The 22,171-nt window shown below is 48.7% G+C and overlaps 2 protein-coding genes across 7 annotated transcripts in view; one reads left to right on the top strand and one right to left on the bottom strand.

Moving 5' to 3' along the window:
- The window catches only part of ADGRA2 (adhesion G protein-coupled receptor A2), a 117,287-nt gene extending 97,586 nt beyond the window's left edge, over positions 1-19,701 (top strand). The window contains exons 11-19 of the mRNA XM_083588348.1: positions 151-312; positions 2,994-3,203; positions 5,072-5,276; positions 6,140-6,348; positions 7,433-7,560; positions 7,883-8,006; positions 12,180-12,325; positions 12,715-12,804; positions 13,890-19,701. Of these exons, the coding sequence (XP_083444474.1) occupies positions 151-312; positions 2,994-3,203; positions 5,072-5,276; positions 6,140-6,348; positions 7,433-7,560; positions 7,883-8,006; positions 12,180-12,325; positions 12,715-12,804; positions 13,890-15,126 (2,511 nt within the window). The 3' untranslated portion in view covers positions 15,127-19,701. The remainder of the gene's footprint in view (positions 1-150; positions 313-2,993; positions 3,204-5,071; positions 5,277-6,139; positions 6,349-7,432; positions 7,561-7,882; positions 8,007-12,179; positions 12,326-12,714; positions 12,805-13,889) is intronic.
- The window catches only part of BRF2 (BRF2 general transcription factor IIIB subunit), a 296,389-nt gene continuing 293,916 nt past the window's right edge, over positions 19,699-22,171 (bottom strand). For all 6 annotated transcript variants that reach the window (XM_083588865.1, XM_083588866.1, XM_083588869.1 and 3 more), the window contains exon 5: positions 19,699-21,497. In XM_083588865.1, the coding sequence (XP_083444991.1) occupies positions 20,789-21,497 (709 nt within the window). In that variant the 3' untranslated portion in view covers positions 19,699-20,788. The remainder of the gene's footprint in view (positions 21,498-22,171) is intronic.

Below are 22,171 nucleotides of genomic sequence, written 5' to 3'. Positions count from 1 at the left end.
CATGGCACAAGAATGCTGGGAGCTGAAATCCAGCAACATCTGAATGGCCGCAGGTTCTCCGTCCCTGATTTAAATCATCTCTTTTGCTGCAGCACTGGGGTTTTCCCAGCAATGCCTTGGAAGATCTCACCCTTGTCTGCCTTCCCGCAGCTCACGGACGTCATTGTGGAGATGGCCAGCAACATGATGCTAGTGGACGACCACGTTCTGTGGATGGCTCAGATTGAGGACAAGGCTTGCACCAGCATCGTCCGCTCTCTAGAGAAGATTGCCGCCTACACTCTCAGCACCAGCTCTCAGTACATAGCCGTGGTAGGTCACACCGAGAGATGTTCAGATGGGGAGGGGAGGGTTGCGGGCTGTTTGGAACTAAGGAACACACCCAGTATTCTTGGGCAGCTGCTGGGGACCAAGCGCTTTGACAGGGCTCACCAGTGCTAACAGTCAGCTCAGTTACCCATCCAGCAACCTGTCCATGGGCTTATCTGGGAGCTGCCTGCCATTTTGAATTTCCCACAGTGCCCTGGAGCGGCCATGGTAGCATTGTGGGAACTTGAAATGGCGACTGGTACCACCAGCTACGCTTGGAGAGAGCAAGGGAATGAGGGATGGAGGAGGTCACTGCAGGGCAATTTATTAAGGGACTAGTTGAGCTTGGAACAAATCAATCGGAGGAATAATATTAAGGTGTGGGTAGTAAGAAATATTCATATTGAGACAAAAGGGGTAGTTGCAAGTTAACAGGGGGGACGGACGGACACAAGAGTGTGGATCTGTGCTACCATGCCTAACAATGATACTCTTTACCTGGGAGTAAAAAATGGGGGAGAAATATGATTTAAATGAGAATTTTTTTTTTAATAATATTTATTACTTTTAGAGTTTAAAAAAAAAGAAAAAGAAAAAGAAAAAATACAAAAAAGAGAGAAAAAAAACAGTATATGAACAATACAAACCCAACCTAAACCCATTAAACTAAACACACAAATAAAACAAAAACAATTTTAAAAACATCCCTCCTTTTCCATGCTCTATCCTTCATTCCCTTGTTTCCTCGACTTCCTCACACCTCCTTTTTTGTATCCCACTTCTAGTATTTGTTTCAGCAAATCCTTTCCATCTTTCTCTATTTTCTGTCATCTTATAAATAACATGTTCTTTAACCTTATTTCCCATTAAGGGTAAATTACTTATATGTACTTAACTCCTTATATCATTTCTGCTAAATCCATAAAATGTCATTCCATGACAAAAAAGTCAATCAATCCCTGGATAGAGGGATCTTTCCAACTTTCCTTCTTCAATCCAAGCCGGGATCCAAACCTTTTACTAGGTTCAATCATGAATGACCTCGATTTGTAATCCTCAACTTGCTTCTGAGAAGTTAAGGGTCCCGCTTGTACAACTTTAAGTTTCACAACAACAGCTTCCTCCTTTTCCTCCACCATTTGTCCTGCCAAGGTATGTTCCTGTGCCAACTCCTGAATTGTTTCTGTATTGGTACTCACTTTTTGACTCAAATTAGTCACTTTCTGTTCCAAGTTGTCAGTTTTAAAAATCGTGTCCTCTGTCTTTTTATGGAGCTGTTCCAGCGAATAATTTATCTTATGTAATACAGTCACAATAGCTTCTCCTATCAACATTTTGAAATATCCAAGGTCAGTCTCTGGTTCTCAGAATCTTTATCTTGCAGCTGGAGTTCTCCCTGTTACACTCCTGCAACAGTTTCACATGCTCCCTCTAGAGGGAAACAGTTTCCACTTGTAACAATTCTTTCAAACACGACTCAAGCAAATAACAATAGCTTCAATTTTCAGTTACTTTTTCCTCCTTTTTTTGAATGCAAAAGAGGACAATGGAAACAGTGTCTTTCTTATTTAGCTAACTGTCAATCCGTTCTGTCAATGAACATTCCCCGAACGTCATCTGGCAACCCTTTTCCAGGTTCAGAGCAGTGGCAATTTAATTTGCACTCTCTCCTGCAGGCACACTAAATCCAAGACTTCCCCCCTCTTCTCCTGCTTCCAAGGGGGGTTATGTGATTTTGTCCAATGGAAATTTAATCCTTTGTCGAAAGCTTTCAAAGGCTTTAGCTTATGGCGTCTTTGCTTCAGTCTATTTACAAAAGCGGAAGGCGGACTTCCTGTTTAGAACCTTCCTGCTTTGGTGCCAAATTAAAATATTTCAAGATCCAATTTTCCGTTCTACTCACGGGTAGTTGTTTAAAATCCAATTGTCCACAGGAAAAAATCAGCGCTCTCCGGCAGCAGCAATGCGGCTTCACTCCGTGAAAGAAGCGGTCGATTCAAAGCACCGCGCCACTCACCCCATGTCACTCCAGATCCCCAAAACCGGGTTTCCCCATGAGTAGGGGAGGCACAAAAGGTGCCAGCTGAATCCCAGGTTCACAAGCTTCTCCCGCTTGTGATTTCAATGGGTCTTCACCTTCGCCGTGGCGGTCAAACCCTGCTTTTCACGGAGCAAGTTCCTCCCGATCGGAGGAGCTCCGCCATTGCCGGAGGCGCCAACCCGGAAGTCCGCGATTTAAATGAGAATTTACCTTATTCACACTTCCTGAAACAATATGAAAACTGAAACACCGCCTTCCTCAAAATTTGCACTTTTGCAATGCAGCTGTCCCACCAAGTAATGTCTGCCCCTCCAAAAAATTGCACATACTGGGGTAAAGCATGCATAGAAATGGGTATATTAGTGAAAATAATGCACAGAAAATGTGTTATAGTGGGGAAAATCACTGTGTAAATATGTGGGTCTTAGGCAAAATTGCATGCAAACATGCCGTTATATTAAGAAAAAGGCGCACCAAAATGCAATGAACTTTCAGGAGGGCTTTTAAAAATAAATATATAAATAAATTGCAAATGGATGGGAAGAGCTAAGCTTAAGACAAGGGAAAGTGGAAAGGACAGCTTTGCCCATCGCTCCCTGGGAGGCATCCCAGGTCTCACAAGTCGGGTACTTTGCTTTGGCAGAACACGAGGAACATCGCTTTCGAGGCCTACCTGATCAAGCCAGACAGCTATGTGGGCCTGAGCTGCACGGCCTTTCAGAAGCGCGAGGTGGTGCTCAGCGGTCGGCCTCACCGGCAGGAGCGATATGCCGAGTCCCTGGCAGACCAGCAGCTGAAGTTCCGGTGTGCCACGGGGCGGCCAAACATCTCCCTGGCCAGCTTTCACATCAAGGTGAGGTGGGGAAGGGCAGGGTTGGGTCGGGTGGATAAAGGAGAGGAAAGGATCTTGGCAAAGCATTATAGGATGGAGTAAGCAGAGCAGAAATCCAGGCAGCCCTTGCGTGGGGAGGGCAAGTGCAGATGAACTGCATTCAGAGAGTCTGCTACTCAAACCAGACCTGAAGTGGGAGGTCCGTGATCGGGTCTCACAACCTGAAAAAGCAACCACTGAGTTGAGAAGGAGGCATTTGGGTCGGCACCATAACACTGGGGGAAAGGATTTGGGAACGTAGGATGCTTCCTTATACGGGGTCAGGCGGTTGGCGCACTGAGACCAGTATTGTCTACACTGACCGGAAGCAGTTTGCTAGGATTTCTGAACGGGGTCCTTCTCAGCCCTCCCTAGAGATGTCAGAGATGGAACCTGGGACCTTCTGTAGGCAAAGCAGAAGCTCTGCCACTATGCTGGGTTATTTCTCAAACCTCCCCCTGCCATGCTTTGTACAGAGCAGAATGTAGCTGTCTTTCAGATGTCGCACTACTCCAACTTTTGCAACACAGTTTTGGGGTTTAAAGAAAGTACCAACCTATATGTTAGGGTGAAATGTGTTTAGAAAAGTTTGAGAGGAAATCTGTTGAGAAGCACATATTTAAAAACAAATTCTCATGCAGTTTGTTTTTAAATAAACAGACAAATAAATGGTCTGTAGCCATCTTAGCTTTACTCAGAACAGACCCTTTGAAATTAATGGGCACAAGGTAAAGGTAAAGGTACCCCTGATCGTTAGGTCCAGTAGCAGACAACTCTGGGGTCGCACACTCATCTCGCTCTATAGGCCAAGGGAGCCAGCGTTTCTCCGCAGACAGCTTCCGGGTCATGTGGCCAGCATGACTAAGCCGCTTCTGGCGAACCAGAGCAGCGCATGGAAATGCCATTTACCTTCGCACCGGAGCGGTACCTATTTATCTACTTGCACTTGACATGCTTTCGAACTGCTAGGTTGACAGGAGCAGAGACTGAACAACAGGAGCTCACCCCGTCATGGGGATTCGAACCGCCGACCTTCTGATCGGCAAGCACTAAGCTCTGTGGTTAGACCACAGCATCACCTGCATCCCAAGTTAGACATGCCCAGGGGTCAGCAACCCGTGGCTCCGGAGCCACATGTGGCTCTTTTACACCTTTGCCGCGGCTCCGGGGCGGATACTAGCGAGGGGAGGAGGCGCATTGTGCGCCCCGACACTCCCCACTGTGGCGGGCGCTGTACTGGCTGTGACGTCGCATGGGGGCGGTGCGTGCGTTAGTCGCGCACCGTCCCGACGTCACCTTCCCACCCACCCGCCCGCTACATTGTAAGGGGCATGTACGCTGGTCACAGCATTGAAAGGGGGCATGTACGCTGGTCACTGTTTTGAAGGGGAGTGAAGAACACACACACACAAAAAGGTAACTTGTTAATTTAATGTTTATTTCTATGAGGAGGAGTAATTCTGAGGGGTCAAACAAAGAAATAATAAAAAAGTGACAAAAAAGTTATTTTTATAATGACGAGTTTTGCGGCTCCCAGTTTTTTTTTCTTCGGAAACGGGTCCAAGTGGCTCTTTTTGTCTTAAAGGTTGCAGACCTCTGGACATGCCCATTATCTTTAATTAGTCTGTGTGGGACTGGCATTGGCTGCAACCCATTGTAACTTAATGCAAAGAAAGGAGGGAATCGATTTATGAATGAATGAAGGGGTGGGGGTGGGCTGCTCCAGCTGTGCCTGGCAACGTGGACAAGAAACTGAACTGGTAGAAGTCAAGTTTCCTGCGTGTGTCCCCAGGCTGGGACTGGGTTGTCGTTGTTTTGCTGGGTGACCCCTTTGTTCCCTGTCCCATCAGAACAGCATTGCTCTGGCCTCCATTCAGTTGCCTCCTGGTCTCTTCTGCCCGTCGGCTCCTCCCTACCCCTCAGCTCATAAGTACAAGCTCCAGTTCCTGGCATTCCGCAACGGCAAGCTCTTCTGCAGCACTGGAAACTCTTCACACCTGGCAGATGATGGCAAGAGGCGCAGTGTGGCCACTCCGGTGATCTATGCAGGCACACGTAAGGATCCCAGTGCCTGGGCAATGGCCGCATGCAACCTAGCCTGCCTCTTTTCGTTTCAAACAAGGCTAGCCAACGTGGGGCCCTTCAGATGGGTTTTGGTGGGGGGCACTCATCTTCCCTGAACACAGGCCACACTGGCTGGGGATGATGGGAGTTGTAGTCCAAATCATCTGGAGGGTAAAAGGTAAAAGACCTTTAAGATGGTTAAGTCCAGTCAAAGGCAACTATGGGGTGTGGCGCTCATCTCGCTTCAAGCTGAGGGGGTCGGCGTTTGTCCCCAGGCAGCTTTCTGGGTCATGTGACTAGCATGACTAAACTGCTTCTGGTGCAACAGAACACCTTGATAGAAACCAGAGCGCACGGAAACACCATTTACCTTCCCATCACAGTGGTACCTATTTATCTACTTGCGTTGGTGTGCTTTCGAATTGCTAGGTTGGCAGGAGCTGGGACAGAGCAACGGGAGCTCATTCCATCATGGGGATTTGAACCGCTGACCTTCCGATCAGCAAGCCCAAGAGGCTCAGTGGTTTAGACCACAGTGCCACCCGCTCTCCACGCTGGTTACTCCTGCCTCAAAGGGCATTGCTTAAGAACCCGTGTCTGAAAGCCAGCATTCATACTGTTTGTCTTTCCTTTAAGAATGAGGAAAGGAATAACCAAATGAAGCAGGCAACTGCTCAGGAAATAATGAATATGTATTATTATTATTATTATTATTATTATTATTATTATTATTATTAGGCGTTAGGGGAGGGATAGTACTCTATCGTTCTCTGCTGTGCAAGGCAACATCTGTTCCGCTCAGCCTGAAGGCAGCTTGCAGCCTCTTTGCCCATTCATCGTTTGGTCTTCCCCAGATGGCTGTGGAGCGAGCAACTTCAGTGAGCCCGTCGTCATCTCGCTGCGGCATTTGGGCGAGGGCACCGATCGCATGGCCGCTTCCTGGGACTTCGACGTGCTGGCTGGGTATGGGGGCTGGAGAGCTGAAGGCTGCCAGCTGATTGGCCTGGAGCCCAACGTCACCACCGTCAGCTGCCGGCACCTTGGCAACGTTGCTGTGCTGATGGTGAGGCATGGGGGGTGGGGGGTGGACTGGCGCACCTAATCCAGCACCCGCCCAGCCCAAGGGAGGTTTGGGTTGCTTTACCCAGCTATATTCTATTGGCAAAACCTAGTTGGTGTTTCGCAAGTTTCTGACTAGTTGCAGGACCTTAGCCAGACCTAGCAGAGTAAATGCAGAATCCACGGAAGCAATTGGCAACTTGGCTGCAGACAGGATAGACGAAGCAGGAACCAGGAACTTGTAGTTAGGTGTTTGTTATATACAGTGGACTATTTACAGGAACAGAACATGGATCTTTTGCTAGCTCTCTCTGACACGACTCACAACTCCTACACTGACACAGAACTACTGAACTCTGAAATACTGAACTAACACATTCCAGTTAGTAGGCCATTAATTATCACTCCCTTGAGAGAGCTTGACCAATCAGGGAGCTGTCTCCATGTCTGTGTTATCACTAGGCAGACTTACTCCTTCAGATTGCCTTCTGGCTGTCTGCCAAACCTTAATTGACTCTGTGTGAGTAGCTGCATGTACACAGTTTCCCAACATATTCAGCTAAGGCTGCCATTCAGGTAGTGAACTCTCCACAGGAGCTGGAACACCGAGATCCCCCTCAGTGCTTTAATTTAAATTAAGCTGCCTTAATTTCTAACCACTGCGCTCTGTTGGACCTTATTCAAAGTGTTGGTGCTGACCTTTAAAGCCCTAAACAGTCTCAGCCCAGCATAACTGAAGGAGTGTCTCCACCCCCATCGTTCAGCCCAGAAACCAAGGTCCAGCTCCGAGGGGCTTCTGGCAATTCCCTCCCTGTGATAAGTGAGGTTGCAGGGAATCAGACAGAGGGCCTTCTCGGTAGTGGCTCCTGCCCTGTAGAACACCCTCCCATCAGATGCTAGGGAGATAAAGAACTACACAACTTTTAGAAGACATCTGAAGGCAGTCCTGTTTTGGAAAGTGTTTCATAGTTGAGGCTTCCCTCCCCCCTCTGTGTTTTGTTGGAAGCTGCCCAGAGTGGCTGGGGTAACCCAGTCAGATGGGCAAGGTATAAGAAATAAATTATTATTATTATTATTCTCAAACACAGGAACTGAGCAACTTTCCACGTGAGTCCCCGAGCCCAGCTGAGGTGCTGCACCCTGTCATTTACAGCTGCACTGCCCTCCTCCTCCTGTGCCTCTTCGCCACCATCATCACGTACATCATCAACCACAGGTGAGTATCCTGCCCCATCTCCCTCGCCTGGCCTCATCCTGCCCCCATGTCCTTGGCTTCTTACTTGCAACAAGGCGAGCGAGTGTCACTGCCTGCCAGCTTCTCCCACCTCCTCCTTTGTCTCAGTGTCAACTTTGTAGGACTCAGCAGGGGGGAGGATGGGGATTGATCCAGAATTCGCTGTCCTTGGCCGCGAATCTACCTGCTGTTGGTGTACCTTGCCTTCCGCCCTACCTGCCACAATGGGCACCAGCCACCGCCGGCCTGTGGTCCTTCCTCGGCTCCTCCACCCACCTTCCTTTTGTGCCTGTTTTTCCCGCAGCACCATTCACATCTCCCGGAAGTGCTGGCACATGCTGCTCAACCTCTGCTTTCACATTGCCATGACGTCGGCCGTTTTCGCGGGGGGCGTCACCCTTACCAACTATGTAGTCATCTGCCAAGCGGTGAGTATGTTAGCAATGTATAGGCAACACGATGACCCTGTACATACGCAATAAACAATCTTTTATAGAATTCCTTCAAACCATAACAAGTCCAAAATGATATCTTTAGTCTTAAAGTCTCTGAAAATCTTTAAATGAAGCGAGGTACCAGACTTTGTACGATGAAAGACAAGCTGTGAAGCTTTGTGTATTCAGCAAATATTATGTCCGACACTGAACAGTGATTCCGGATATAGACTACTGTCTCGTAGAATTCTTCGTCAGCGTGGTGGGAGGATATAGAATTACTTCATAAACCCATCTTATTTCAAATGAATGTATGTAAATGAAAATATAAAATGATGTGGAACAGTGCTCATGTAATAATTTTGGTGAAATTGACTGGCAGCTTCGCTTGCCCCCGGAGTCCACACGCTTCCTCTGCGTGTCTCTGTTCCCTCTGGGCAGCCTCCAGCTGCAGTGTAGCAGAGCGTAGTACACAGCGGTAGAAGCAAAGCGATGAGTCGTGTGTGCTCAATAAATCAGTCAGATGCTCGGTGTCCTCCTTATCTTACAAATAGCTTTTTTCTCGTACAAAAACAACAGATCATAACTTTCCCGGAGACAGAGCGCTCATCTTCGATGCGCTCCTTGAGCAGACTCAGCTCACTCTGTGTTACAGAGTAGACAGACACTCCCCTTTCTCAGTGTTCTTAACACGCCTCCAAGAATGTGAGACGTCACTCAGAACTTCTTAACCCTGTAAGTTCTGACTCTCTCCATACCCCCTCTCGTATCACATTCTGAGAGGACTTGTGAACACACCTTTACAGACCTCTGTGTGTTCCACACCTTCCCACCTGTCTGTTGAGTCTCCTCACAAATCTCAGGTTCGCACTGTGCAAGACCAACCCACGCATTTGTGACTCGAAACCTCTCAGGTGGAATTCCCTTTGTTGCCCGAGATGACCGCCTGGGCACAAACTGGGGTGCTTCTTCTGACCCACTGGGGCCAGCAAGTGCGTCTTTCTCAGCAGACGACTCCCCCTCTGACTTGACCCGTCTGTGAGCTTTCTCCATTACTCTAACAGGAGATGAGGGCTCACTCTTGGACACTCCTTTGGCAACTTGTGGAGATGCCTCCCCCTGGTGCTGACCCTGATCATCGATCAGGTCACCATTACCTGGCTCTCCCTCCTCCTCAGATTCAGACAAACAATCTGAGACAACGTCATGGCTCACTTTGCGCCTTGACCTACTTTCCTGCTGCTCATTGAACTCAGCATGTTTACTGATCAGAAGCTTGGTCTGATCACCTTCTGGGTATGCAAACCTCCATCCCTTTGTCGTAGGTTCATACCCACAGAAGATCATTTCCTGGTACCTTGGACCACCCTCTTGCTGCAGACACTTTGGTACAGGCACCAAGGCTCTGCAACCAAACGAACGGAAGAAATGCACCTGCGGTCTCTGTCCGTTGAGCAAGAAATACGGGGTGTCACCTACCACTGAACTGTAGCACCTGTTCATCGTGAAATTGGCCGTTTTTACTGCCTCCCCCCAGAAACTGTGAGGCAACCCAGAGTCACACAGTAGGATCTCTGTTGCTTGAACCAGAGCTATACTCCTCAGCTCTGCCACGCCACTCTCCTGAGGCGAAGTCACCTTGTGACGTATCCCCCTCTGGCGAAAGAAACTCTTTAGAGCAGACACAGTGACCTCTGAACCTCGGTCACACTTGAACCCCTGCACCTTGGTGGAGAACCTCTGTTCCACCTCTGCAACCCAATCCTTGATCAGTTGCGTTGCTTCCTCCTGCGTTTTCAGCGAAAATGCCCAAGAGTTCTGGGTGAAATCATCTGTCAATGTCAGCAGAAACCTGGCTTTGCCCAGACTTGGCTGAGGCATAGGCCCAAACAGGTCTGCGTGCACAAGCTCAAAAGGCTTTGTGGTTACTCTCTCCACCCTGGGTTAACTGTATCCCTTAGTCTTGGCTTTCCTGCAAGCCCTGCAATTTAGAGTTTCACCACATTCTCTTACCTTGCACCCTTTGGTGCATTCTGATAACATCTGCAAGTTCTCACAAGACCCATGTGCAATCCTCTTGTGCCACACTCACGCACATGAAACATGAGTGTGAATGGTAGCTTTCCCAGCATTCCCCACTCCCTCCAGAGGTGTTTCTAGAACAAAGAGGTTGTTCTGACTTTTCTCAACACGTACCAGTTGCTTCCCCCCTCTGGAAATTGTACAGACATTGTTCTCAAAACAAACCATATACCCTTCCTGTAAAAGACATGGTACAGATAAAAGACAATGTTTCATTCCCGGCGCCATGTAGACTTCCAGCTGTGCCTGCAAAAGAGAAACAAAAACATTCCCGGCTTTTGTTACAAGCCTCTGTGACCCATCAGCAAAATACACTGATTTCCCAGCTGAAACAGCTCTGCAGTTCTTTATCTGGACACCAGGTGTCTCAGGCACGAGATGTCTATTTGCAGCAGAGTCTATTATCCAACACAGCACTCTGTCCTTACTGGTGCTGTCCTTCGTTGCCTTAGCAACAGACTTCCCTCTGCCCCCCTCCTTGGGGCCTTTGCAGGTGCTGCTCTCCAAAACAGCCATTGAAGCAGACAGCTGATAAGCACCTCCTTCCCCCTCCGGCCGCCTCAGCGTCTTCCCACGCTGGCCTCTCCTGCCGGGCTGGTTGCCATGGAAACCTGGCTGGTTCCCATGGGAAATGTCCTTGGCAACATCCTGCCCTTTCTGCCTTGCTCTCTGTGAACAGCATCGGCGCAGATGGTCAGGGGAACCGCAAACATAACAACGACGAGTGGAAAACTTTACAAACTTGCCTTTGGACTTCTGTGCCCCCCCACTCTTGCCAGCAGCACTCCTTGAGGCTTTTCTGCAACTGGGGACATGGTCTTTGGCTTCCAGCTCCTGCCAAACAGCCTGGGCACTCTCAAGACCCTTGGACTGGCCTGCACCACCACTCCTGGGCGCATAGCTTCCAGAGGAACAGACTGCTCCTGCCTTCCTCTTCCCAGCTCTCAGCTGCTTTCCAGCACACGGCCCATCACGTTGGCGTGTCGAAGCATTGCATCGGCTTCCAAACACAGCTCCAGCCCCCACTGGGCTCTCTGGGCGTCGCTCAGTGCAGCTTACAGCCCCCTCTGGTCTGGCTCCCACTATCTTCAGTGCCTGCCACGCGACCCAGGGCTCCTTCCTGTCCACCTCTTCAAGAGGGACTGCACACGATTCATGGCTGTCTGCCATCTTCTCCCCCGGGGCCCAGCCTACTTACGAACAGTAGTAGCTTCTCCGGCACCCGGTCCCAGCACAGCTTTTCCCAGCGAGCTCCTTGCCTCACGATAGGCACAGCTCCCAGCTGGCTCCAGCTTCTCCAGCGTCTTGGCTTTCAGCACACACCGGCACGGACTTGGCTTGCTTCACAGCGTCAGCTGACCTTCCATAACCTTTGGTGAAATTGACTGGCAGCTTCGCTTGCCCCCGGAGTCCACACGCTTCCTCTGCGTGTCTCTGTTCCCTCTGGGCAGCCTCCAGCTGCAGTGTAGCAGAGCGTAGTACACAGCGGTAGAAGCAAAGCGATGAGTCGTGTGTGCTCAATAAATCAGTCAGATGCTCGGTGTCCTCCTTATCTTACAAATAGCTTTTTTCTCGTACAAAAACAACAGATCATAACTTTCCCGGAGACAGAGCGCTCATCTTCGATGCGCTCCTTGAGCAGACTCAGCTTACTCTGTGTTACAGAGTAGACAGACACTCCCCTTTCTCAGTGTTCTAAACACGCCTCCAAGAATGTGAGATGTCACTCAGAACTTCTTAACCCTGTAAGTTCTGACTCTCTCCATAATAATGTAGTCACTGCTGAGTATGGCAAGGAGGACCTCATCCTGTGAGCAAGCAGTTGTCTTTCCAGTGGCACACTGGTGTTGCACGCAAAGGAAACAGCAGCAGGCTGCTTTTGCCTCTGTAAGAATGCCCCGTGGGCATGGCATCACATTATTAAATGGAATAAATAACACGGAGATGGCATCACTGCCGACAGCGCTCCTGGAAGCGCCGTTGTCATGTGGGGCATTCCATCCCAGATCTGGCAAGTGTCTCCCAGCCCTTGAGTGCAACTGACCCCCGGGAGATGACTGTGTCCTCTGCCTTTACTCTCTACAGGTTGGCATCATTCTGCACTACTCTGCCTTGTCGACTCTCCTGTGGATGGCGGTGATGGTGAGAGTGATCTACAAGGAGGCCACGTGGAAGGCACCACAGCAGCAGGAAGGGGAAGCCCCCCAGCCAGCCCCCCGCCCAATGCTACGGTACCGAGGGAGAAGGTCTCGTAGGGAGGGAGCTGTAGGCTGCAGGAGACGCCCCTGCTCCAAGTTTACAAAACTGGGTTCAAGAGGAAACTAGTCATGATGGCAGTGATGCTTCTGAATACGTTACTAGAAACCACCAAAGGGGAGAGTGCTGTTGTGCTCAGGCATCTGGCTGGCCAATGTGAGAACAGGATGCTGGACTTGACAGGCCACTGGCCTGATCCAGCAGCTCTTCTTACAAGGCGACTCTTGTGCCTTTGGGGAGTGGATTGCTCCCTTATGAACCAAGGGAGGGGGACTTATTCTCTCTGTCTCCAGCCCGTGGAAGGTTTGCAGGTATAACTCCCACATCCAGGAGATCAACAGTAGTGACTTTCTTTGTGTTTCAGATTCTACCTGATAGCTGGTGGGATCCCCCTCATCATCTGTGGGATTACAGCAGCAGTCAATATCCATAACTACGGGGATCATGACTCCTAGTAAGTAATCCAAAATGCTCCTTTTTATACAGCAAGGCTTAATGTGTTGGGACCCCGTTTAGCGGCAGGACTTTGGAAAACTGGTAGCATCTCACAATTCCTGGGATAGATCAGGACTAGCCAATGTTGCTCCTTCCACCTATTGCAGGACTCTCATCAGATCCAGCTAGTGTAGCCAATGATCAGGAAAGATGTAGTCCCTCCCCAAAAATCTGGAGTCCAGCATATTAGCTGCTGCTGGGCTAGATGCTCTTAGTGTGCCTCTATCGGCAGAGATTATTAACTTCCTTCTGGACTCAAATCACACCTCCCACAGAGAAAAAGGCCTACAGTGGTTACTCTTCCTTCTCTTCTCGCTGTTTCGTGCTTGGAGAAGGCAAGGCAAGAGGCTTCAGGGATTAGCATAGGGTCACCCCACCAAAGCATGGGACTTGACAGGCAGCTATGCCAAGCCCAGGCACCAAATCTTTGTAACACTCCTATGGTTAACTCCTGTTTGGGAAATACAAAGCAACCAAGCAATGCAGTAATTATTAGCCACAGGAGGGGCGCAAGGTGCACGGTTTCTCTGCCAGGCAAGGTGCAAAGCCCTTCTTTTGCACCCTGTGAAACATAAATGTGCAGAGTTTTTTTTTAAAAAAACTGGGCAATGGCCACCCGCCCATGACTCCCGAGCCTTCCCCCAATTAGTCAAAACAAAGGGGGAATGGGAAAGGAGATTGGGGAAGGCTCGGGCGTTGCGGGTGGGCGGCCGTTGCCCAGTTTTTTTAAAACTGCGCATTTATGTTTCACAGGGTGCAAAAGAAGGGCTTTGCACCTTTATACAATATGCATGTGTGCTTGGGCCCAGGGTCTTTTGCCTCACCATCCCCACTACTGACTCAGCTAAAAAAAAAAAAAAGTGCCCCGATTCATTGAAAAAAAAACTGGTAACCGTATTAGCAACAAATGGAGGGGCATGGGCTTTCCATTGCTGTGACAGACCTTTGGGTTGATCTCCCAGGACTCACCCTACATTCTCCCAGTTACTTCAGACCCACTTGATAGCTCTGCTGAACCTTCCCCCTCTCCCCATTCCCCTGCAGTTGCTGGCTGGCTTGTCAGCCAAGCATTGGGGCCTTCTACGTGCCTGCGGCTTTCGTCCTGCTCGTCACTTGGATTTACTTCCTGTGTGCCGGAATCCGATTGCAGTGCCAAGCCAAGAACCCCAAAGAGGCGCCCAAACCCCTGGAAATGCGTCAGCGGCTGGGTGGCAGCAGCAACCTCTTGACAGACTCGGGGTCCATCTTGGTCACGCTGAATTCTACCCCGCACAGTGCCAACGTCGACGGCGTTTACTCTTTAGGGGTGCAGTTCTGGGCTCTTGTCATCACCCATTTCCTGTACATCACTCTCTGGACCTTTGGGGCCATGGCGGTGTCCCAGCGCTGGTTCCTCCTGAAGGTCGCCTTCAGCTGCCTCTACGGAGTCACGGCTGTGGCGCTGGGGCTCTTCATCTTTGCCCACCACTGCGCGCGCCGCCGAGACGTGCAGGGCTCGTGGTTCGCCTGCTGCCCATCTTACAGGAATGCTTTGCCCATGCAAGCCTACGTGCACCCCGGGGTGGGAGTGGAGGACGGCTCCCAGGTCTTCATTGGCTGCAGCCCCGAGGCGGCTCAGTCCATCAAGTCCTCCTCTTCCCCCAGCAGCAGCAATTCCGCCCCGGGGCCTTGCAAACTCAACAACCTGCAAGTGGCCCTCGGCCAGGCAGATGGCAGCCCTTCGCAGACGGCCTGCTATGAGGACGCCGAACCTTGTAATAGCAAGAGCACCCCGCCGGCCAGGTACGCCAACAACCTGCACGGCCGCAGCAGACACCACAAAAGCAGGACTAAGCAGTACCGGGAAGGGAAACACCAGCAGCGCCTGAAGGCTCTGCGGGGGCCTTCCTCGGAGCACCCTACCAGCGAGAGCGGCAGCCTCCCCACCAGCCACTCGGAGAGCTACCAAAGCAGTCGGAACAGCCCTCTGAACAATCGGCGCCACGGGGTGGTCCCAAGCCTGGAGTTGGCCCTGACGCAGTCCGACTTGAGCGACGGCAGCGGTGGCCACCACCACGGGGCAGACTTCAGCCAAGGCCAGCGGAGGAGCACCAGCAGAGACAACCTCAAGCACCAGGCCAATGCCGCAGCGGAGAAAGAGACTAAGAGGCGCTCCTTCCCCCTCAACACGGCCAATCAGAACGGGGGCCTGAAGGGCAGCGAGTACGACATAAACCTCACCGGGGCTGACAGCGCAGCCGGCATGAAAACGGGTCTCTGGAAGAGCGAGACAACTGTGTAGGAAAGGGTCAAAGGGCCAGGGGGCTGGAGCAGGTTTCCCCAGCCTCGGGCAGGAATTAGCAAGGCACTGGCATCTTGCTGCCAGAGCCTGCTGATGCAAGCTGCAGAGGCTGATGGTGTGCACTATGTGGGGCTTGGGCAGTGTCTGGTTGACCACGTTCCCAGACCCCCTGCCCTGCAGTCGAGAGGAAAGGTCACCTGACATCTGAGTTGCAAGGGGGCAGGGTACGGAGAGGGTACGTGCATCACATCCTAGGAACCACACCATGCTCTCCATCACCTATATCCTGTGCACCAGGTGACTCAGCTGCTCTTTGTTCCTGGGGATCTTTTCCTGTCCCCACCGAACGAGCAGCGGTGGCCTAATTTGTATGGTGAAAGACAATCATTTGTTCTGGAGCATTGCAATCTATATTATATCCCTTCTGCATGTCACTTAGATCCTAGGTGCTTTTTTATTTTATTTTTTTGGTATGGCATACCAAGGAAAGCAGTGTTTATAAGCTGAAATCTCTAGCGTTGTATGTACATATGTATAGGCAAAATTGCTATCCATTTGAAGTGCCTACACATTTTATGTTAAAGCCATCAATGTTGTGTCAAAGAGCTCTCGCCTTCTCCACTCCCCCCTCCTCTAACATACCTCAAGGCCCGTTCTCATGGCTATGCTGTGGCTCATCGTTGATGCAGCTAACAAACCAAATTGATTATTTTTGACACGGCTCCAAAGCTGGAGACAGTTGGTCATTTTTAACAGAATTGATGGTAGTAAGGCAGAGGCATCATTGTGCTCATGGGGCTGACCAAGGAGGTGGCTCAAATCATGTTGGTCCTTTTAAGTATTTTTTTTTGGGGGGAGCACTTTTAAACACCTTTGAGACTTTCCCATCTGCTTAGTTCCAAGGGGTGCGGGGACAGTCTACTGTTTATGGGTGTTTTGTCAAGTTAATGAGCAGTCGCATGATCAAACTCCTATTGAATCGGTAACGTCAACAATGAGCTCCATGTAGCCAACTAAGTCCTTGGGCTCTTTCTCAAAAGCAGCAATCCCTGCCAGCAGGCTGATCACTCCTTGCCCACGCCAGGCAGAGGACTTCTTGCATTGTATTTTGCAATCCCACAGATAATTGCACTTATTAGACATGGAAAAAACTGGCCGTGAGAATGTGTTGTTTTCTAGTCTGGCTGACCTCAGACACACCCCCTTCCAAGCTTGTAAAGCTGTACCTACGCTTTCAGAAGACAAGGAAAGATTAGAGAGGTTCAGAAGAAGAGAAAAGATGGTCAGGTCAAGGTGTGATTGGCCAAGGTGGGTTGCACCAATGACATCAACCTTTTAAAAAGTTTTTTTTTCCTGTTAAAAAGAACGGGGTGGGGGCAAATGCATTAAATGTTCAGAGGAGGAATTGGGTCAACTGCAGATTCGCTAAAGATAAAAGGGCACATAGAGGGTCAAATCAAAGTGGATCTGTAGTTAAAGGTGAGTCTTGGGCTCTGAAACAACTGAAGACTAGGGTCAGGGAGAGAAGATGATGTGCAATACCCCGGCATGAGCTTTGTCTTAGAATTGTTTAATAATAGCAGCAGCAAAAAGACCACCACTCCTCCTGCCTCTGAATTAGGCTGCTGAAGTTCCTGATATATTGCAAGTAGATTTATGCTTGTAGGGTACCAACAGGCAGTTGGTGCCACCTTTGGAGTCAATATTTTGCATTTGACTCTAGACTGGCTCCAGTTGGTAGACCAAGAAAAAATCCAGTAGGGGTCAAGATAGATGTCTGTTCACACCTGGTCTAAGCCACTTCATGTCAAGCATGTAGTTCATTAGGAGGCAGCAGCCTGAGCCTTTTGCTCCATTCTTCTCCTCCCTATCCATAGCCTTACAAAACCTGGTGCAAGGCGCATGACCTCTGAAGGTCACACTGAGATGCAAAGTGAGAAGAGGTCCTCAGCACGACGCAGTGCAATAAGCCATTTCCCCCCACCCTAAGAGGGAGCAAATGTAGCTTTTCAGTGACCATATTTAGCCCACTGAATTACAGAGCTAATATAAGTGTTTATTTCAAAAGCCATAGTCAAAACGCAATCAAGCAAAATATCAGCTACAAGTAAAGTGGGCTTACCTCACTTTCATGGCATGTACTTGGCCTTGCAGAAAAAAAGAAAAGGGGGAGCATAGCTTCTTTGTTTTTATGACACACTGTATGGCAGTTTTTCTATCCATGTTAGAGGGCCAACACCACCCAATCATTTAACTGCTCTTGCACAAGGAACCAAAGTGTTGTTCACAGAGACAGGACACATGTCCTTAATCTACTCAAGTCTGCAAAGACTACAGCTTGCTTTTGGGGGGGAAGCAAGTTCTCTTCTTTCCTGTTTCTCTCCTTTCTACTCACTGATAAACATCTGGATTTCCAAGTTTTTTGGAGAAAAGTGCGTGTTTCAGGGTGTGGGAAGGTGTGTTATTAATTTAAATCAACGTGGAACGCATTGTGCAATTGGCTCACAGACTGGCCAACAGAACAGAGACAGGAACATTTCAGTAGGCGATCAAAGGCTATTGGCAAAGCCCTTGGATCATATAAATCACACCCGCGTTTTTGCAGAATTAAAACAAGCCAACCCACTATAAATTCCGACCAGGCAGAGAGATTCTTTTATTATTTAGGATCATTGTTGTGCATTGTTTAGAGAGAGAAGACTTGTGAGGGTTTTCTGTTCACACCCATAAACCATTATTATACCCAGATGAGTGCTGTCAGTGACGCTGGTGGGGGTGTAGAAGTTGCTTAAAGCATCAGAGTGAGAGGGGCAAACATGTGGGAAGCTAAAAAGACGACAGAGGAATTTGTAGTATAGATGACTGTGTGAAAAATCCAGACAGGCGCTTAGAAATGCTGTCTCCTCACACTCCGGCCCCATTGACCTCCGAGGACATGCTGCCACCTTCTTCTGCATCATTTATGCAATACTAACAAACATTGGCTCATGAGCATGAGCAGTGAGATCTTATGAGAGCCACAGATGTAGGAGGACTAAACATGTTGTTTTTCCTTCCGTTGAGTTCGTTAGATGGGTTTTCCATATTTGGGAAAGGGGAGGAGCATCCAGCTCCTAAAGACGTAGGCATCCTGCAAGGAGGGAAGTCAGCCGAGAGCCACAGTTAAGTATCCTTAAGAATTTACAGGAACACGGTGGGAGGGATTTTACAGTGAGCTCACCCCACGATTCTAGCATAACCTTTAAAGGCCTTTCTCATGCAAGCAGCCCTACCCATGTGGGTGTGTCTCACGAGGCCAGCTTAACATCTGGGGCTTTTTTTACAGCTGGAACTCAGTTGCGGCACCTCTCTGGTGGGCTCCATTGCCATTCTAAGAGAACAAGGGAGGCGTTCATTGTGAGTTCCGGCACCTCTTTTTCTAGAAAGGTAGCACTGAAACGTCTGTGGGGTAAATGCATAGAAAAGCACTTCCCACAAAGGGCACCTGTGTGTCAGAAGCGGCTGAAGAATATATTTGTCCATTTTCAAGGGTGTGTGTGCAAGAAATCTGAACAGGCCAGGCTCCCTGCACAGGCCCCTCTTCTCGCTTTTTGCAATTTATATCACAGGCAATAACAAACAGCTGCTAGAAGAGGAAGCACATTCACTACAGTAAGTAACAGCAATGAATGCAAGCAGGGGGTGGATGCCAGGAGATATCTCCACAACAGAACCATAGCCTTGAGGGAAGACACAAACTGGGTACTATAAATAAATGTATAATTTTTACGCACACATGTTGAAAATTCTTACTGCTCCTTTGAAATCAACTGTGCAGTGCTTACTAAAAATAAAGTCTTTATTCTGAACATGGCAGAAGATCAATGTACTCCTATAGACAGGCAGGCATACGCAGTCTCCTTGTCAGTAAAACACCACCTACCTCGAAAGGAGCTGCAAGGATTGTTTTGGTCCTCATGCTATTGGTTCCACCAGTCAAACAGGCAGAGCCATAGGCAATCAGTAGGACCCACAGTGGCTCTAAGAGCTGGCATGGAAAGTTGGAGCCCTTAAAGGGCCATGAAGCACTTATTACCTCCCAATCCCTGAATCTTCCAAGAACTGTTCCTCTTTCTCCTCCTCCATCACCTCTTTAGCAACTACAGTGGTTTCACAATTGCTTCCTCCTATTTAGCTTGAGAGCAGATCTATTCTCCTTTCCCTTACCTCTGAAAATTCCTTCTTGGTTTTATATTTTTTATATTTAAATAAAGGCCTAAATCATTTATATGTCAGTACTACAACCCACATGATATTGCCGATGCTGAACTTGTTATATATGCTTGCTACACTGCAAACAGTATTATCAGAAAAGCTTTGTATTATTACCTTATTTTGTCTGTTTACATTATGAGCAAATGACATATCACAAAAGAAAGCTTTTTGAGTGACAACTGTGCCAAAGAACAGAGAGCTTTTTTGAGAGACAACTGTGCCAAAGAAAGCATTTAATAGGGCTTTTGCATTTTATAAAAATGAAGTGTTTCTAGCAGATGTTTCTTGTTTAATATATTAAAGATTTGCAACATCCAAAAAGTTCTCTATTGCTTTCTTACTCCTCTGGCTCTCTTGATACCTCACACAGTTCAGTATCTGGTTGGTCATAAAGTCATCTTTTTAAAATCAAATCTGGCAGTAACAAGAGTTTGGCCACAGTTACAGAGCAATAAACAGAATTGTGTGGCAACAATTTGAGCAACTGAACAAATCACATATGTCATTAATGTGACATACAAGCTTGTCTCTCAACATGCATGTAGGGACAAAAATTAATTAAGCAGCTCCATTAATCAGAGCGACTGACTCACCACCTACCTTGTGACATGGGTATCATGTTCAGGAACCACCATACCATGTTCTATAAAGAGATGCTTGCAAAGCCACAACTTTTTCTTCTGGATCTAGGTTTAAAGCATGCATGTCTGAAACAACTTGCAATTAGATTTTCACACTTCTCTTCCACTCTCCCATGCCTAACTATGTGGACCATAAGCAGCCCAGACAAACACTCATTCAAGTCAAACGCCAACTCAAAGAGGTATTTGTTGCTCAGGCTGGCTGACTGCCTCCACCCAAACCTTCAAGAGTGGATACTACTTCTCACCCAGAGATACGCCAATCTTTACACCAAAAGTTGTCCTAAACAGCATGCAAACCACTGCAATGTGGCCACTTCCTATACCTCTTGTCAGAGTTGAAGGGAAACAATCACACAACCTCGCCAACTGGTTACTAGTGGTCCCCATCAGTAACCAAAGTTATCCAGGCCACCCAAACCTGTCTTCAATTATTACCACAGTAGGGTGGAAGGAGCCATGCCCGAAGGATGCGGGAGATTCTTAGTGGGACAGGAGAGCTGGGGGGGTGGGGGGTGGGAATCACATCTGGCAACCAATGAATCCCTTTGCTTCAGACAGTACATAGGTAGACAAGTCTAAAAAGCCCAGAACACAAATTTTCACAATCCTCTAGTGGTTATGATGGCTCATTTACCAGAAGTAATGTATTAGCATTAACTTTGGAAGTGTATACTCTATTCTTACCAAACCAGGCCTCCTAGAGCAAAATATGTATCAGAAGGCTATTGCTTGCAAGCCTATCTGAATCACTTGCAGCTTCGAGGTCACAGACACGCTTGAGCCTTGCTAAACATCTCCTTTTCTTCTGGCGTCCGGATATACTGCTCTATCTCACTGTCTAAAATGGGCTCATCCCCAGTGATAGCAGAATCTTCAAGGCTTAGCTCAGGAGTTCGTAGCCTCTTTGCGGGGTTCAAGACGCAGGGTGGGAGCAAAGGTTTCCGCTTGCTGAACTTCTGCTTCTCTCCTGAAAAGGAGGCCTCTTCTACTGTTGCAGCGCTCTCATCGATTAGCTGCAGTGGCGCAGCTGCTGAGTTTTCTAGGTCACGGTCTTCCGTAGTATCCACGATGCGGAAGGCAGCCTGTAGAAGCACACGGCGGTGCCGCAGAAGGTCACCAATGTACTTTGCCACGCTCCGACGGTCCACTTTCAGCACTCGCAACCAGCCCAGCTGAGAAGCCATTTGCAGGAGGATGTTATGCAGCTCCTTCAGCCTCTGGTGGGCTGGCCGAGGAGCCTCCATACCAGCAAGCTTACAGAACTGAGAAAGGGTGCAAGTGAGGCGATCAACAGGCCGGAGAGACTGCCAAGCCAGGAAGGCTGCTGCTGTCACTATGGGGATGGGGTGCCGGCCGGTCACCAGCCACGTGTCGCTGGCAAGTTCCACCATCTGGATAGTCCTTGCCACCAGCTGCTCCTTTTCTTCCACAAACTTAGTCGGGATGCTGGGTGAATTCTGGAAAATCTTGAAGCTGGAAAGATGAAAATCAAACAAGCCATTGGATTGGGAGATGTGGCAGGATGGAGAAGACAAATAGGTGAAAGAGGGACATGAGCAAAAGGAAGCATTCTGTGAAAGGGCAAAGGGCAGAAGGACCTGCATTTTCCAAGGACACCAAAAAGGCAAGCTGAGCAGCTTGAATCAAAAAGGCAAGTATCTTCCATTAACCAGCACTATATGGACAGGGCTGAATTTACACTATTCCTAACTTGTGCTCAACAAAATTCTGTTTGTTGGCGTCTTGCCCTTAATAATAATAGGAAGGATTTCCAAGCAATTACAGGATTGGTAGCAGGAGCAGAATTCACAGTTCTGAGAATTATTTGTTTAAAAAAGGAAGTTTGCTGCCCCTGTGGCTAAAGAGAAAAGCCTGGAACTGCCTGAAGTGCCTCAGATGAAATCTCAGAAATCAAGGAGTTGGAGTATACATGCACATATGTAAATACCCATTTCTTCCATGATGGAAGCACACAGCACATACAGGGTTCCTAGGAAGTCTGACATCCAAGCACTGACCACACCCATCCCTGCTGAACTTTAAGAAGCTTGCTGTTTCATCAGCCTTCCAATCAATATACCACACAGTCCGTATGATACTTGTAAATTCTGTCTCTGAAATATGGAAATTGCACACCAACTTTGAGA

This window comes from Podarcis filfolensis (assembly GCF_964270895.1).
Source record: "Podarcis filfolensis genome assembly, chromosome: 15".
Lineage (NCBI taxonomy): Eukaryota > Metazoa > Chordata > Lepidosauria > Squamata > Lacertidae > Podarcis > Podarcis filfolensis.
The sequence above is the reverse complement of the archived record's forward strand: the minus strand, read 5'-3'. Positions and strand labels throughout refer to the sequence as shown.